The following is a 16007-nucleotide window of genomic DNA, read 5'->3' on the forward strand; positions in this document are numbered from 1 at the left end:
TTTTAAACAAGCATTATGGATAATTCACTGGCGTAAGCCTCTGTGTGGCTGTGTGATTCCTATCATTTGGAACAAAGGGCAGTTTTCAGAATCATGTTTATTTCAACTTTTTGCTTACGTTTTTGTGATTAAAGTATCCTCCACTGTGAATAGTAATTTTTTTTTTAGTCTTCAGCTATATATATATCAAAATTCTTCTATTAAATTTTCGTTTAGTTCACTTATAAAATTAAGCTGTTGGAGCTTAGTTTTAGATATTACTCACAACGTAATATGAGCATTCTAATAGCAACATCTATTTCTGTTTTCTAGATCTGCAACAAAAAGAGGCAATGAAAGGAACAAGGTACTGTAAAATAACTTTCTTGATTTAAGTTTGGGAGTGACAAATAAGTTAGGCCTCGCAGGCCCAAATACTGCCTTTGTCTTTTTCTTAAGTGAAGTTTGTCTGACTGCAGATCACTACTGATGCTTTGAATTGTCACAGGTAGCTGGAAAGGAGGTACGTTGTGTTTCCTGCAACTTTGGTTTCTCTTTTGGTGCCGTTGCTTTGACAGATGCCAAAGCAGAGTGTGTTATCTGTGACGGCAAAAGATCTGCGCAGTACCTGGGAGGAAGAACTGGAACGCAAATCCCAACTCGAAGAAGGCCTTGCTCAGCTTGAAAGGGAAAAGGCTGAGCTCCTGGAACAGGTTAGCCGAGAAAATTCTGCAGGCACTCAACAAAAGCCCAGGAGAACTGAGTTACTTTTCTTTGTCAAGTTCTTATAGTTTCAGGTTTTCTTGGGAAATAAGTGTCTGCTAATTTACAATGGGCAGCCTTTCCTTTTTTTTCCTTTACTGTAGAGGAAAGGTACAAGTAGAAAGTCAAAAAAACTGCTAGCTCTCCTCAGATTTGCCATAGAAAATAGCAGAAGGAAGAACAACAGTTGGATTAGTAAACATCCACAAGGATGAACTAGAGCTAATGCTACAGGTAGACAAAATGTCTGATAGTTCCCTAACAGAGAACTCTGTGGGCCACTGATCATAGAAGATCCCGCTGAAGCTTTAAAATAAGCTCTGCTCTTCCCTCTCTTCCCTGTTGTAGCTACGTTAAGCGCTCCCTGGTATTAGCAGAGGGATTGAGGAAGCCCTTCTCCAGTGTCTTTTCTACCTTCTCCCCATGAGTCCCTAGTAGAAGGTGGCCTCCACTTTGGGAGGAGGACATCTCTTTCTGTCTCCGGGTATTGGTCTGCTTGATAAGAGGATCAAAGTGCTGAATTTCACATAGGAGTTCTGTCTCCCGGAGTTCTGTCAACTCTCACCAGCAGAGAGAGATATCCTACAGTTCCTTTGTGAAGGATGCTCTGTGCACATACTGCATATAGATACCAGTCCTGAATTGTGTCTTGTTTTTTTCTGTTTTTCAGAAGTGCGAGACTGAAAGAAAGGAAGTGAAAAAACTGACAGAATTGAAAGGGCTAGTAGAAGTCCGTCTGGACCAAGAAATGAAACAAAACACTGGACCACAGAAAGAATGCGACAGGTAGAGCTTTTTAGTGCTTTAGAGCAAAGACTATGAGTACATAACTGTTCACCAATTCAAGCCTTGTGTTAAATTTTGACACTGGCTTCTGTATGTGAGCAGATGGTTTTAAATAGATGCAAAAGTAATTTTAAGTGCCGGCTGCCTGCAGTCATCTAGGGAGGAGAGAAGGAAAAAGTCCCTTATTTCTCTTTTAGGGGTAAAATTTTAAGCTCCCAAGACACTTGTGGGACCATCTTTTGTCTTTCCCTCACACCTCCCACTTTCTCCTTGCTTCTCCCTTCTTTGTTAGCAATTCCTGATCTCTAGAGCACATTAAAGATGAAGTAAGCCCTGGCCATGCCATTTACATAAACACGTGTGAAAGGGGTCAGTTCTTGCTTTGCTTCTTAGTTTGCTTGTTAATTTGCTGTCCAGGGTCAAGAAGCTTTTGAAAACAGCTATGAAGAAACTGAAGGTGTATGAGTTGCGAGAGAGTGAGTCCCAGCTTAGTTCTCAGGGAGAAATGAAGAACAGGTATTCTGAAATGGGCACTGAAGTCAGTAGATTAAGAACAAAGGTAAGCTTTTTGATTATTTTTTTCCTTACTTCTTTCTATACTGTTGACCAAAGATCAAATGGGACTTCTTATCACTCTGGGTAAAAATGGCACCTTAGTGCAAACAGCAGTCACGGTGAAGGCAGATAAAGGGCAGGCTGGTGTGGAAAGGAAGGAGGATCCAGGAGCCAGGGGCTGCAGCAAGGCAGGTGAGGGCTGCAGTCTCCTTGCCCAGGGCACAGTCCTAGAGGACAGAATCACAGAACAGTGGAGGTTGGAAGGGATCTCTGGAGAGCATCCAGTTCAACTCTCCTGCTCAGGCAGGGTCACCTAGAGCATAGTGCCCATGTCGCCGTCCAGACGGCTTTGGAATATCTGCAAGGATGGAGCCTACAAAACCTCTCTGGGCAACCTGTGAAACCAAACAAGAAGAGTAGGTCCAGTGAATCTTAGCAGGGTAAGCTAAGAGTCCAAGGTGGTGTGTAGGGATGCACAGGTCAGCAGTGAGGCCAGGAGGGCCTGGGGCAGGGTCTGGGGCAGGGTTGAGAGCAGCATGATAGGACAGCTCAGGCAGAAACCAAAGGTTAGAACCTAAACAGCTCCTGAGAACAGGAGGCCAAACCCTTGTTGTGGGATGTCTCACGTCTCTTCCAGTACAGCTGCACTGTGCTTAAGTCAGCCCTGTAAAGAGTCAGCTGAACTCTTGTGTTTTGAGCTCTAGCAGCACCTTCTACGTCTGATGGATGAATTCTTCCTCTGGAAGAAAGGTTGATAAAACTGTGTTAAATCAGTTTAGTTCGAGTTCATTTTTTGTGCCCTGTACTGTTGAATAGGAGACAGTTCACATTTCACTCTTCTAAACGGTGTTGTTGCTTTGAGGATAGGAAGTACTGCTGTGACACAGAGGTTTCTTGCCTTTTTGTTCACTAGTACCTGCTTTGGCCCATCTTTCCAAGTCTTAGGCACTTAGAAAAGGAATTCTGAGAAGATCAGCAGCCATTTCTTGTTCCAAAACATGCAGTCTAATCTGCTAAAACAACTGCTCATCATCCAAATAAAACACAACTGACTTGGGTAGGTAGCCACCTGGGTTGTAGAAAATTCAGGAGTGCTCATAGACCAAAAATTATTTACATCTGTTACCCCTGTTTAGTGATAGTCAAATGCTTTTAGAAGAGAAAAAGTGGGATAAATAATGCTGCTGCATGGGAAGCTCCCAGATAGCCTATTTATTGCACTTTGGCTTATAATATTTGGTCATTGGAAATTCTCTGAATTAAAACTATGTAACCTAATTTAAACCAGTGACTTCATAATGAGTGTAAGAGATGTCTTTGTTCATAGCTCATTTTCCATCCATTTCCATCTTCTATCATCCCAAAAGAATGATAGAAGTGTGCAAGTGCAATTGCCTAACTTCTCACTCTGTAGCATAGGGAAGGCTTTATGCTATGCTTAGGACACATTTCCTTTTAGGAGTTCCTGCTATATATTCTTAATTAATCGATCGTCCTTTTCACAGATGAATACTGTGTAGTTGCATGGGTAAAACTGCCTACTCTGCAGAAAGTCCTTTTTGGTCTATTTCTGCAGCAATGCTGCACCCTTGGTAATATCTCTGGCCAAAGTGGGCTCCACAGCTAACAGTCTGTGTGACACAATGTTTCTCACAGAATGCTAGCATCATATCCTATCATTTGGGAGCCACGTGGCACTCGTTGGACAAGGACATAATCCTTCACAAAATACTGTGATTTCTTCCCTTCTTTGCATAGAAGGGAGCCATGGGCAAGCCCTCCTCTTCACTCTGCTTTATTTCCTCTTTATTCTATTATTGAGAGAACGTGACAAGTGTTTGGGTCCCTTTAATTCTGACTCAGTGCTCTGGTGCTGCCCACGTCCTGAGGGTGTTTAAACAAGGTGTCTGCTTGCTTGATTTCAAGCAACCCACAGATGGGTAACAGCCAAAGCAGTGCCAGTAACGAGCAGCAGTTGCAGTTGCAGAGATGAATTTGCTTTGGATCTCTGTGAATGCTTGTTTCAGATGAGAGAGGGGGATGCACATTACTGAGGGAGCTCAGGAGGCAGCCAGTCCCTTCCCATCAGCCATGGCTGTTGAGTATGCAAGCAGGGGAAAGCAGGCAAAATGCAGGGACCTTGTACAAGAGTGAGATAAGGTGAAGACCAGGACAAGGGAACGGGAGCAGTAGGACAAGGAAGCAAGGCGAAGAGCACCGAAAAGGGAGCAGGATGGTCAAGGAGGAAAAGCTCCAAACAAGGCAGGCCTCCATGCAGGAGAGCAGAGGCAAGGGCCCTCTCACCAGGCCTTGCTGCAGCCAAACGCTCCTGCTCCTCAAGGTGGAGAACCTCTCGGAGGTGCTTTGTAGCGACGGTGGCTGCCTTGACCGCGTCACGGCGGGAGGCGGGAGCTGGAGACACCGAGAGAAGAACAAGCACCCCAAATGCCCGAGCCTCTGTGTACAAACAGGAGGGAGCAGCAGGGAAGCCTAGGAAGAAGGGAGCCCACCAGATAAAGAGAGACTGGGCAAATACCCAGTCTTTTTATGATGACTCCTAAAAAAAGAGGACCAATGCTAAAAGAAGTAGTAATAGCTGAGGGATTTGCACTGCTTTAAAAGCAAATATCAGAAAAGTGTAACTATTAAAATATTAACTGTATTTTATATATAATTCTAGGTGCGAGGAGAAATGGATGAAAAAATCACTGAAGAGCTTGACCAAGGTAATTTGTTCAATTATGTTCCAATTTAATTTTAGTTCCAATTTTATTTCCAATTTTTTTCTTGTCTTAGCCTGACTGCGGTATGAAAGTATTTGCTTTTTACAAGCCTGATTATTTTGGACTTTATCACATAAAAGGCAGAAACAATTTTAAAGTCTAGTATTCCAAAGCACAGTTGCTGTGAACTTTTAAGGAAAACGGAAACTTGAGTATAAAGAGTGGCAATTGTTTTTGAGTTCCCTTGAAGACATTTTGCATATGGCCTCTGGAATTTATTTTCCTAGCTTTACCAAAACTGTTGACTAATGAACATTATGAATGTTCACAGTGAATAAACCTGAAAAATCATATTTATTCCTTTGTGCCTGTCCTCGTGACTGTTTCCCTTGGATGCTCTTAAATATTTCTTCAGATCTTTACCTTCTGCAGTAACCCACTTATTTGGCCCCAGTCTACTGTAGAACTAGTGCATGGAATCTTACCTCCTTTTCTCCCCTTTCTCCAGCCGCTGCTGAGCTTGAGACTGGATCTGCTGGAGTTTCCCCCGTGCTATCTAGTGATGGATCTTCAAAGAATGTACATGCAGACCAGGATCCCCTGTCAAGGGCAATACAGGAACAGCGTGATGTTTTAACCAAAAATTATTTGAACTGAACGATTACTAGAGAAAGACTGCAAAATAAATGGTTTACTTACCTATTAATTGTTTGTCACTAAATGGTTTAGAGAGGGAAAAATCCTTATTGCAGTTTGAATATAAGCTCTGCCTGTATTAAATGGATGTCAAGCACACTGCACTTGTCTGTGAAGAATATTGCAGGGATGTATTTTTGTTTATTTTGTACTCACAGTAAGAACATGAGATGGGGGCAGGGCATGGGTTACTTCCAGCACTCCTCCCGTTATACTTGCCTGCTCCTTTCCTCCAAAATTCCAAACATGAGGCAGATACCATCGCTTTCCTCTGAACACATCATATCCTAGAATGTTCCGTGGGTGTGAAATTAGTACCACATCCACAGCTGTCATCCTCTTTTCCCCAGGCAACCATAATTGTGTCCTAGCGAGTGGGCATTTTTCATTAGCACCTGTAACTCCACTAATCACAAAACATTTTTGAGAAGGTTTAATTCCTAATGCTTCTGCTTGCAACTTGTTCAGAACACTAATCTGTGCTCCAGTATCAATCAAAAATTCTATGCTAAGTTTTTTTGGACCAACAGGAATTTATATATAGGGTTCTTTGTTCTTGGACCATTGAAAAACCTGTATCATGCGGGCTGGGCAGCCCTAATCCCAATCCGCTTTGTTTAGTTTTTTGATCTCCTAAACTCTTTGCTTAGAGGTGCGAAGGGATTGTTTGTTCTGTCAGAGGCAGGGGGAGAGGGGGAGTTCTTGTCTTGTCCGCTTGAAGGAGGAGATTCAGTTGCTCTGTGTTGCAGGATTTCAACCGATTTTCTGATGCAGCTAGAGGATTGCCCCTGCAGCATGACGCGGAGCACTCCTAAAGCTAATGCTTGTCGCCATAAATCATTGCGCAGAGGGCTGTTAGTTTGATTTAGTGATGCCGGCAGACCCTGAAAGTATTGTGCAGGTGTTTGTTAATGTCTGTGTGTGTCTGGAGGGCTCTAAGGGGGCTGCAGTTGCTTAGGAAGCTGGTTTTGCTCACAGTCCTAAGCTTTGTCTTCCCCCTCTCCTTATGCGATCCTATTTCTTCCTCTGAGGCTTTCCAAAAGATGACCCAAACTATTCAGTGCCAATAAAAGCAGAGTAACTGTGTATCTCGCAGCAGCAGAGCCATTTGATCACTAGCCTGAGAGGAAGTGTTGTATTACTGTTTCCAGCTATTCCTTTTAATTAATTACAAAAGAACCAAGAGCAGAACTTGTCATTTTTACATGTCACACTTACAGGTACGGGACTGTTTTTTAGCTTCTCTCAGATGTTTAAATGATCATTTACAGTCAATGGTAATGAATGAAGGGTGAGGTTCAAACCAATATAGTTTTTATTTGCTAAATGAGCCTCTTATTTTCATCCTGCCACCCTTTCATTTAAACTAAGCTCTCTGAAAACTATTTGTAGGGGAGGATCATCTTAAAAAGTATTGATAAACATGTTCTTTGGAGAGAAAAAACAAGGGGAGTTGAATTGAAACAAACAAACAAGCAAACAAATACAAACTTTATAAGGCTTTGAAGCCATAGAATAGAAGGAATTAAATGTTTTACCGGGACAGGAAAACTGCCAAACATAAGATGGAGGTGAAAGACTATCATTCCTTATTATAACGTGACATTTAAAGATAAGAAGAATGCTCAGTCCCCAGCTTGGCACAGTAGGTAACTTTGCTCTGCAGCAAAAAACAGGCAAAATGGGGTAAATGATTTGCAGCAGGCAATGTGTCTTACTTGGACTACTTTGGTGCATGAATATGCAATATTTATGTTTGATGGTTTCATTATGCATGAACTCACTAATTCATTAACTTATTATGCAAGATTTAGTACCCCAATAATAGAAATGCACATTCAAGACATCTTTGCTGCTATTCTTTTCCTTCCTTCCTTTCTTTACTAGACTTCTTAAAATTCAGTTCAAGTTTGTGTTTTGCAACAACAGATTTTTAGAAATAAAAAGCTTGTCCCAAGAAGGAACTTGGAAGAGACATGAATTCCTTGTATTGTGCAGCACTCAGGCTATGGAGATTCATCACTTTCTGGATGCAACTGGAGCACTGAAAGACTTTACCACCTTCAGCTCTTGGTTACTGCTATTCTGTCAGAATTGCTACTCCACAGCTGGCTGTAGACAGAGAGTAATTTTGAAACAGCAGCCAGGATCACCATTTCAGGCTATCGCACCAAGTCTGTGGATTGTTTTTTGTAGTGCTTCCTTATTTGATTCAAGCAAAATCCACTTGATCGCTTTAAAAGGACAACCCCATTAAGGGATGCTTACCCTACCAACACCTTTCACTCTGTGTGGAAGACAACAAGAAGTAGTTCCCTTCACAAATGAACAAATGCTTGCTAAACAAACACCCATCAACAGAGATATTTGGAGTTGGGGTAGTCATTGGGCAGTAGCCCTCTGTAAAGCTTTCATTGGGGGAAAGCAACTGGAGAGGTGCACCATAGGGGCTCAGCGGGGAAACAGTTCTGTGGAGTCACATCAAGTGAGGCAGATGAGAGAGTTTGTCCTCACTGCTTCCTGATGAATAAGGTGAGCATACCTAAACAAGTACACTGGATTAGGAGAGCAAATCTAGCCGTGGCAACATAATCTAATTATCCTAAGAAAATTCTTCTGCCATGTACTGTAGAACTATGTTATTACTTTATCTCCAGTGCAATATTACTTTGAGCTGTGATTTGAATATTGCCTCTAACCTCACTGGCTTCCATACAATGCCTATGTATCTTGGGGAGCAATGCCTGCCTTGGAGCAAATAAAAATGTGTTAGCAGAAAAACCTGCTTATTAAAGGTAAATAAACATTGTAATACAATACAATAAGCATTGTATAATATTCTTCAGTCACTTACTGGGTAGTATTTGGCCATTTCAGCAGTCTGGGAGACTGTTCCTGAGAGTTGGCCAAGTGAAATAGATGAAAAGATTAAGAAAAAAAAAATCTGAGGTCATATTTCAGGCTGTCTCTGAAACACTCCAAGACATCAGGGCATGTGTAAACCACTCCAAGAATATTTATACTTGGTGTTTTGACTGATCTTCTGTATCACATCTGCCCCAAAACACTTGGAACTTGCCCACTACAGCCTTTTAGCACTTACCATCCATGACCAGGGTGAACACACAATGTGCCTCAGTAACATGCACTTAGAACATGGCTGAACTGCTGAAGCTTCTCAGTGACTGCGTTAGAACCCAACAGTAATACAGATGGACACTGTTCCGGTCAAACTTGCTAACCGGTGTGATCGCATCATCTTTCAGATGTGGGATGACCTATAGCAGACTAGAACAAACCATAAACACAGACTCCTTTGCAAGCCATATCCTTGTATAAAAGTGGGTGGAAGCTCAGAAAGCTGGCCACATATGACCCCTGTAGCTCAGCAGCACTGTAGTTCAGCGAGGGAGACTCATCTAAGGCTACCTGGAATCAGTTCTCTGCTTCCGGTTTAACTATCGGCCTCCTCAGCAGGACTGCTACATTTTGGAGACACAGCATGCCTGATTTCGCTAGGGGTCCCCCATGAGACAAACATGCCTATCAAAATATGACTACTTTAGCAGAAAGATAACTAGAGAGTTATCTTTCAGAATTCATCTCTACCTTAGCAGCAAGGCATTCAGATAATCAGTGTTGGCTTAAGCTAACACAATACTCTATGAAGCTTTATGAAAGCACTGATTTTGAACATTCCTGCCTGTAGTTTTATGTAACAGGACACTTCCTCTCTCTTCTTTCCAGCTGGCAGCACTTCCTCCTGATGCACGAAGATTGCAGGACAGAATCTGTGGTTACCTGGAGTCAGAGAAGTCTCTATATCCCAGAGGGGAGTAGCTGAGGCTGGGCTCAGATAAAGTGGGGTGGAGTGACTCTTGGTACTGTACCCTCCAACATGTGACACGGATAGTCTGGGGAGCAGGGACCTCAGAAAAAAAGAGAGGATTGTGCCCTCACTCTGAAATCTTTAAAGCCTAAGTGATTATTTGACCAGTAATTTTGGTGGCTCATAGTAGTATTGTTTCCTACTGCTTTGAACTGTAACTACCTGATCTGCTAGAGAACTTAGAGGCAGAACAATTTGAGCCATTTTCTTCAGGATGGAATTTCCTGCTACACAGCGTGTTCACAGATAGCCCATAACATGTTAGAGCAACGTGTTAGAGGGAGAAACAATGGAAAATGTAATCCAGCCAAAGAGCATACTTCTTTATGTGGTAAAAATTGGGAAGAAACAGTATCTGAACTACATCGCCCATGAGGCATTACAGGACATGATGCAGAGAAAGATTCACGTGAAACTGATAAATCAGAAGATGTTTTCATTTGATATGAAAATCTAAAAAAACTGGCATTTTAAAATGAAGAATTTCTTTTCATTTTTTTTCAGCTAGTATCATATGCATTTTTAAAGCAAATATTCTTTTAAAATTAAACAGTAAAATAAATCCAGAACACTTCTAGAGAGTTTCTCACAGCTGAAAAATCAATTAAAAGATAGAAAAAGAAATCCATGGAGAAAAGATGTCCTTTATGATAACAGTAGCCAGGCAAACTACATATATCTTCAGCTAGTCATTATTATTCCTTACTGCTCTCAAAGCACTTCAAAGCAAAGAACTTCAAGCTACTGCTGTAGCACCAGAGAAGCACATTGTGGATGTCAGACAGCATCTCAGGGCAGCCAACCATTATGTTGCCGCCACTAGATGGCAAAAAGAGCACGCAGAAAACAGCGACATGTTTCTGAGAGAACAGCAGTTCTCTTTACTAGAAAGGCTTCATTTCCTCCTGGAGTCCCAGGCAAGGAAGGCAAGGAAGCAGTGCAGATGTCCTGCTTGAGGATGCACTGGACCACCTCCCTCTTATTGATTCGGGTTTTTCTTCACCAAGAACCTGCTTATAGCAATCTTAAAGGAAACCCTGAACATGGCAAGTGGAAGCAACCTGTGTTGTAAAGCTAGCAGCAAAAATGTATAAATAAATATGTCTGCAGCTGGAGAACCTTCAAGGGGAATGAGGAAACTTTGCACATAGGACTCAACATACTTACAAAGACTGGTTGAAAGAGACTACAGAGCTCTGAGGAGGGAGCAAAAGAAGGAAATGAAACTTCCTCAGGCAACCCATTTGGGTGTTTCATTGCACTCATGGTAAAGAAGTGTCTCCTCACATCCAGCTGGAATCTTTCCTATCTCAACAAGTTGCGATCACAAGTGCCAGGACAAAGAGACAGTGGTGCTTTCAAAACAGCACTTATGCACATAAACTCATTTCTTGAGCAGGAACTCCATCAACTTCCTGTGATATTCAGACACAAGAGCAAGGGTCATACAGCCCATGTGCAAGCATAAATTTCCCCCAGGAAAAAAAAAAAAAAAAAAAAAGTTAATTTTTCTTTCTAAGACCACCCCTACACCCCTATCCAAATTCCACACTTATCTCTTTCTGACGATCAATATGGGCATTGTGCAGACCTTGTACACTTTAAGCCTGAGAGAAAAAGTCACCTCCACCCCGATACCCACTTACAAGGACAACATTCACGCATTGACTCAGCTCCTCACCTGCTTGGATTTTACTACTCACAGATTTGCATAGTAAGGTGCCAGGCGCAACAGCCGCGGCGAGGGCGTCACAGGGCGGCGGGGTGACGCCGCGGGGTGACACTGCCACGCGCCACAGAGGGCTCCTAGACGTGGGGCTGCAGCGCACGGAGGAGGGGCTGCAGCTCCCCAAGAAAGAGCACCGTCGCTGTTAGTGTGGTTGTCGCGCAACTTTCTTTCTCTTTTTCAGTGGTGCCCTGTGATTGTAAATCTGCTACTTGTTGCAGATTTGCCAACGCTGCCAGTTACTATCATTAGTAGAAAGTCATGTTTCGTTTCACAAAAATCCCCATTTACGGGTTGACAGTATTTGCTCAACTGAACTGAGCAGAAAAGCAGAACCAGACAAAAAAAATATCACCCCCAGCCACACTCATTGTCTAGATTGCAATTACATGTTTGAAGTGCATGAGTAGGGTGGAGCTGTTAGTTTGTATATTGATATGTGCCCTTCATGAAGAGTCTGGATTTTACTACTTGTAGAATCGAGGCAGGAAGAAGTTCACCAGAAGGGCCCAGGTGCTCTTAGGCTACTGAACAGCAGCAGAATACTTCCATAAGATGATTAAATGAAGATTTTTTCCCTCCACTTCTGCATGGGTGCTGTATGCCTTAGCGGGAGGTAAAATAGCAAAGATTGTATTTGATCAAAGGAGCGTGCAGTTGGCTGTGGATTACAGTGCTATTTGTGCTTCATAACACACACCAATAACACGCTCAAAACAGGCTTTGTTACTGATGTCACTATCCCTGATAAGGAAGGTCACCTCTCTTTTTGCAGTGAGGTTGCAAGTCTTTAATGGCACCTGCTCCTGTCCAACACTGCCTTACAAGCCATGTATATAGCTGATACTGGGTGGTTAGCCATTAAGTATTACCTGCCATAGTGATACAGACAGAAACCGGGATCTGTGCAATGGAACTCGAAGCCTGTACCTCAAGTTCCTAAATGAGGACTCCAGCGTGAGCAGCCTCGTTCCCCTTCAGTGGAAGAGGGGGCTTCTCTGGTGTGGGGGATAGAGATCTTTCTCTTGGGGGTGTAACTGAAGTGGCCACCAGATAAGCACTGACTTCTCACTTACTTGGAAACCATCCTTGAATTGCAAGGTAACATTGTAACGAAAACATTGTAACTTGCACACATTGCTGGGACATCCTGCATACCGCATTCTTTAACTCCTAATTAGCTCTTTAACTTTGAAGGTCACCTAGCAGTGTGAGTGTACTGTTCACACAGTCATTGAGCATTCCCAGATATTTGGAGCCGAACCCTGACAGATGTCCAAATATCTGTTGAATTACAGGAAGCAACCAGGAGGCTGTCATCTCCACATTGTTCCTGGTCTTAGCTTAAGGCTACAGGTGTCTCCTAAATGCCAGTCATCTCCCAGCAAGGTTTGCTGCGTCCTCACAGTGGATGTGCCATCAAGCACTGCAAGTCCAGAGCGCTAATCACAAAGCGCTGCCCAGAAGCCTTCTGCTGGAGAGCAGTAGAACACGCTAGCAAAGAAGTCAGGAGGCAGAAAGCTTTAAATGTATTATATACACCTAGGCTGCTGCTGTGGATAGTGCTTGTACTGCGTGCTTGCTCCAGCTACATTTCAAAGGCACATGAAGAGGAGGATGGAGCAGGCTTGTGTGGTGGGGATCTCTTGTGGAGAGAGCCGTGAATGTTCCCTGGGAAGTGCCCTGAAGGTTTCCGCTGCTAAATGCATCTTCCACAGCCCTCGCATACAGATGGCCAGCTTTCTTCTTAAAGTTCAAACTAGCTTATTTTTATGAAGACTGAGACGTTTTGGAGCTATTTACGTACATCAGGTGTTTAAAATCAAAACAGCACCAAGCAAAACAAAGCCAACACCAAGTTATCATATATAGATTAATAAATAAACATATGAGTGATGTACATACGTACATGTGCACAGGTGATGTCCTCTGGTATTGCATAGTCCTTAAATGGCCTGGTAAGCAGCCAACATGCTTGCTTTCATAACACATTAGCACAGACGTTACTACATCTTCTGCCTTTGAACATCCTTGGGAGTTTGTGGCACTGCTGTCACTCAGCAAACCTCTCCTTATCAAGTGTGTTAAGACCAGCCACCCTTAGTTCAGGTAAACTGAGATTCTTGCAAAGGCCTTTGTGATCTTACAGCAGGGTTTTGCTTCCCACTTTGGGAATCCCTGCCGACTACCCCCACACACTTTCTTGTTCCTTCTCATCTTTGGAAAGGGCTTCTGGGAGGCTGTGCTCCATCAGCTTGCCAGGCCTCGAGCTGCTGCCGACCCGTTTGCGACTCCATGATCGTCCTTCTTGCCCGCTTCTAGGCAAGGGGGACAGCTGCTGTTGGCCAGGCCTCAGGAGCCTCCCGCCATTGCCAGCACCTGCCCTCCATCTTTGAGAGCGGCCTCCCCCTGGGCGTGCAGGAGCACTCTGAGGGGCAGGAGCCAAGGGGACTGCTCTCTCCCTGCACTGTAACCATTAACAGCTCCTCTTAGGCCAGACACAAGTGCTGAATTGCAGTCCTGCTTTTCTCCTCGCTCTCACTCATGTTCTGCAGGATCAAAACACGCTGGGGACCATATGCAAAGCGTTCATGCCCGTCTCCCAAAGGGCACCACAAGCTGAAGTGAAAGACTTTCTCCACTTGCTTTTGCATTGCAGAGAGAAAAGCAAGTGCCCATCACTGAACAGAAGGTCAGTCTTGCCAAGAAGGCTGCAGGGCACAGACATTTCTTCAGCCCTTTTGCCTTCACAGACTCCACACAGAGCAAATACCCTTCCAGACCCAGGGGCCTTGCAACCTTGCATGGCTAGCAGCAGCTCTCCCCCTCCCTCCTGCCCAGGCCATGGGAAGCCTTGTCCTAAAAGGCAGCAGGAGGCAAACAGAGCAGCCAACTCCAGGCCCCTGTCTAAAAAACCCAGCGGAGCTTTCAACCTCCACTGAGGAAAAGGACACAGGCTGCACGCTGCCAGCAAGCGGCCAGACTCCGACCAGTGGTCCCCCCTTGGCAGCAATCGCGCCGCTCCTATTCTGTAAGAGGGACAAGCAGCGGGAGGAAGAGGGAACAGGTACGTGCGCAGGGCGGGCCAAGTCAGGAAGGGGACGGGAATAAAACAGAGATGTCCCAGGCTACAAGCTTTATTAAATAGAGTATTGGACGAACACCTTCACTTGAATGCAGCTGAATGCCATCTACACACCACTCCGCCAAGATCTGGAGGGCACGTTTCCCCAGACTTCCTTTCTCTCGAGATATCCACTCTTGGCAGTCCCCACTCCAGAAAGCCACTTCTGAGGAAGCCGCGCGCGGGAGGGGGAACAAAAGGCCTTCTGTTAGTGCTACAGGAGGAAAAGGGAGGAGGTCCCAAACCTGAGGAACCAACCCCATTAATCCCAGTAGACAGGCACCTCTGCTCACAATGCAGACACATTCAACCCAAGGCACTTGTGCCCATCCGTGCAAATGCAAGGGGATACACACATGGCCAGAGCGCTAGTCCCAAAGCCACAAGCAGCATATTTACACTGTTTACAGCGAGTAATCCGACTTGGGATGCCCGCTTTTTTTCGCATTACAAACCAAAACTCTCTTTAATTTACTCAGTAGCAAAGGATTCGGGCCAGAACGAGCTGCCTTTCCCTGCAGCAGCCACATTTTAGACAACCCTTTTTCATGGCAGCGCTGCCGACTTACTGTTTAGGCACAGGGGTGCCCGAGGACAGTCATCTGGATCACGCCTCTGAGACCCCACAAGACAATGCCCAAAGCCGAGGAGCTCGGCTTCAGAACACTACAGGCATGGCCACAGCTACAGTCTGCAGGCATCTCCTTTCAATAGGACCCTGCTACGTTGCGGGCACCACAGCACTGAGTCACAATTAGAGCTGCCTGAATCCTTGCCTGGATTAAAATGCAGTGAAGAGCACAGCTTGCCCTTGCCTCCACTCTGTGCAAAGCAGGGAATGGATCATGGCATTCAGTGAAGAATTATTCGCCCCCTTCTCCAACTCTTGCCACACGGGCCACAAACCTCACCATTCCGTGAGGAACGTGCTCTCCACACACACTGCAAAGGCTGGGGCACACTCGGACCAGAGCTATTGCTGAGCTTGCAGCAGGCTCTGAGCATTGCCTCACAGATTCTCTCAGGGTGATCCAGGGGACTGTGCTCGCCCAATTGTGAGGGTCACCAATGCTGTCCGCACTAGCAGACTGGGTGTCCTGGAACTAGGCATGAATGCATGCTCCTTTTCCCCTTAAAAGCTGAACCCTTCTCATTCATACTCTGTGGGCAGCTCATTCAAGCACATCATGCATGTCCAATGCCTTACCTCAGCCATCCGAGCTTCCAGTCGCTCTGCCACACAGGAAGCATTGCCCGCTGCGCTCACCATCAAAGAGTGGCTCCTGTCCAGCTCAGGAGGGTAGGCAGCAGCGGCTTCCGCAAGGCCTCCAATAACTCTGCCTTGCTGCAGGCGTCTGCTGAGAGCCAATTCATTTTCCAAATCCCTGATTTTCTGCTGTAGTTGCCCTACCAGGGAAGCTTCAGCAGCGGCTCTTCTTTGTTCCACCTGCTCCTGGGTGGCTGCCTGTGTCTGAAGCAGATTGTGTGATTTCAGCCTCCAGGGAAGAAGAACTTTCCCCCGACACCCGACGACAGTTTCCACACACCCCCTTGGAAGAGCACAGCCTTACTCAGGCGCCTCCTCACTGCCCTCAAGAATCCACGGCCAAAGCCAGAAGCACCACGTTACACAGCGCTTTCTGTTCACAGATGGAAACCTGCTCTTAGCACAACCTTTATGTATTTTGGTTTCCAATCAAAGCTCGGACTAAGAAGTCACCTCTCTCTCACCAAGACACTAGCCCCTTCTCTTAATGCAGTTCCCCG

General features: G+C 44.8%; 2 protein-coding genes across 2 annotated transcripts in view; one reads left to right on the forward strand and one right to left on the reverse strand.

The window, feature by feature from the left end:
• Nucleotides 1–557: 557 nt before the first annotated feature.
• LOC148596011 (uncharacterized) overlaps nucleotides 558–16007 on the forward strand; it is a 192338-nt gene continuing 176888 nt past the window's right edge. The window contains exons 1-3 of the mRNA XM_088534384.1: nucleotides 558–692; nucleotides 1415–1527; nucleotides 1945–2086. Coding sequence (XP_088390510.1) covers nucleotides 558–692; nucleotides 1415–1527; nucleotides 1945–2086 — 390 coding nt within the window. The remainder of the gene's footprint in view (nucleotides 693–1414; nucleotides 1528–1944; nucleotides 2087–16007) is intronic.
• LOC148596012 (uncharacterized) overlaps nucleotides 5376–16007 on the reverse strand; it is a 28561-nt gene continuing 17929 nt past the window's right edge. Inside the window, exons 15-16 of the mRNA XM_088534236.1 lie at nucleotides 15448–15711; nucleotides 5376–5405 (exon numbers count right to left, since the gene is read on the reverse strand). Coding sequence (XP_088390362.1) covers nucleotides 5376–5405; nucleotides 15448–15711 — 294 coding nt within the window. The remainder of the gene's footprint in view (nucleotides 5406–15447; nucleotides 15712–16007) is intronic.

This window comes from Tinamus guttatus, unplaced genomic scaffold (assembly GCF_059628265.1).
Source record: "Tinamus guttatus ecotype Peru unplaced genomic scaffold, ASM5962826v1 Tinamus_guttatus_pri_ptg000035l, whole genome shotgun sequence".
NCBI classification, from domain to species: domain Eukaryota; kingdom Metazoa; phylum Chordata; class Aves; order Tinamiformes; family Tinamidae; genus Tinamus; species Tinamus guttatus.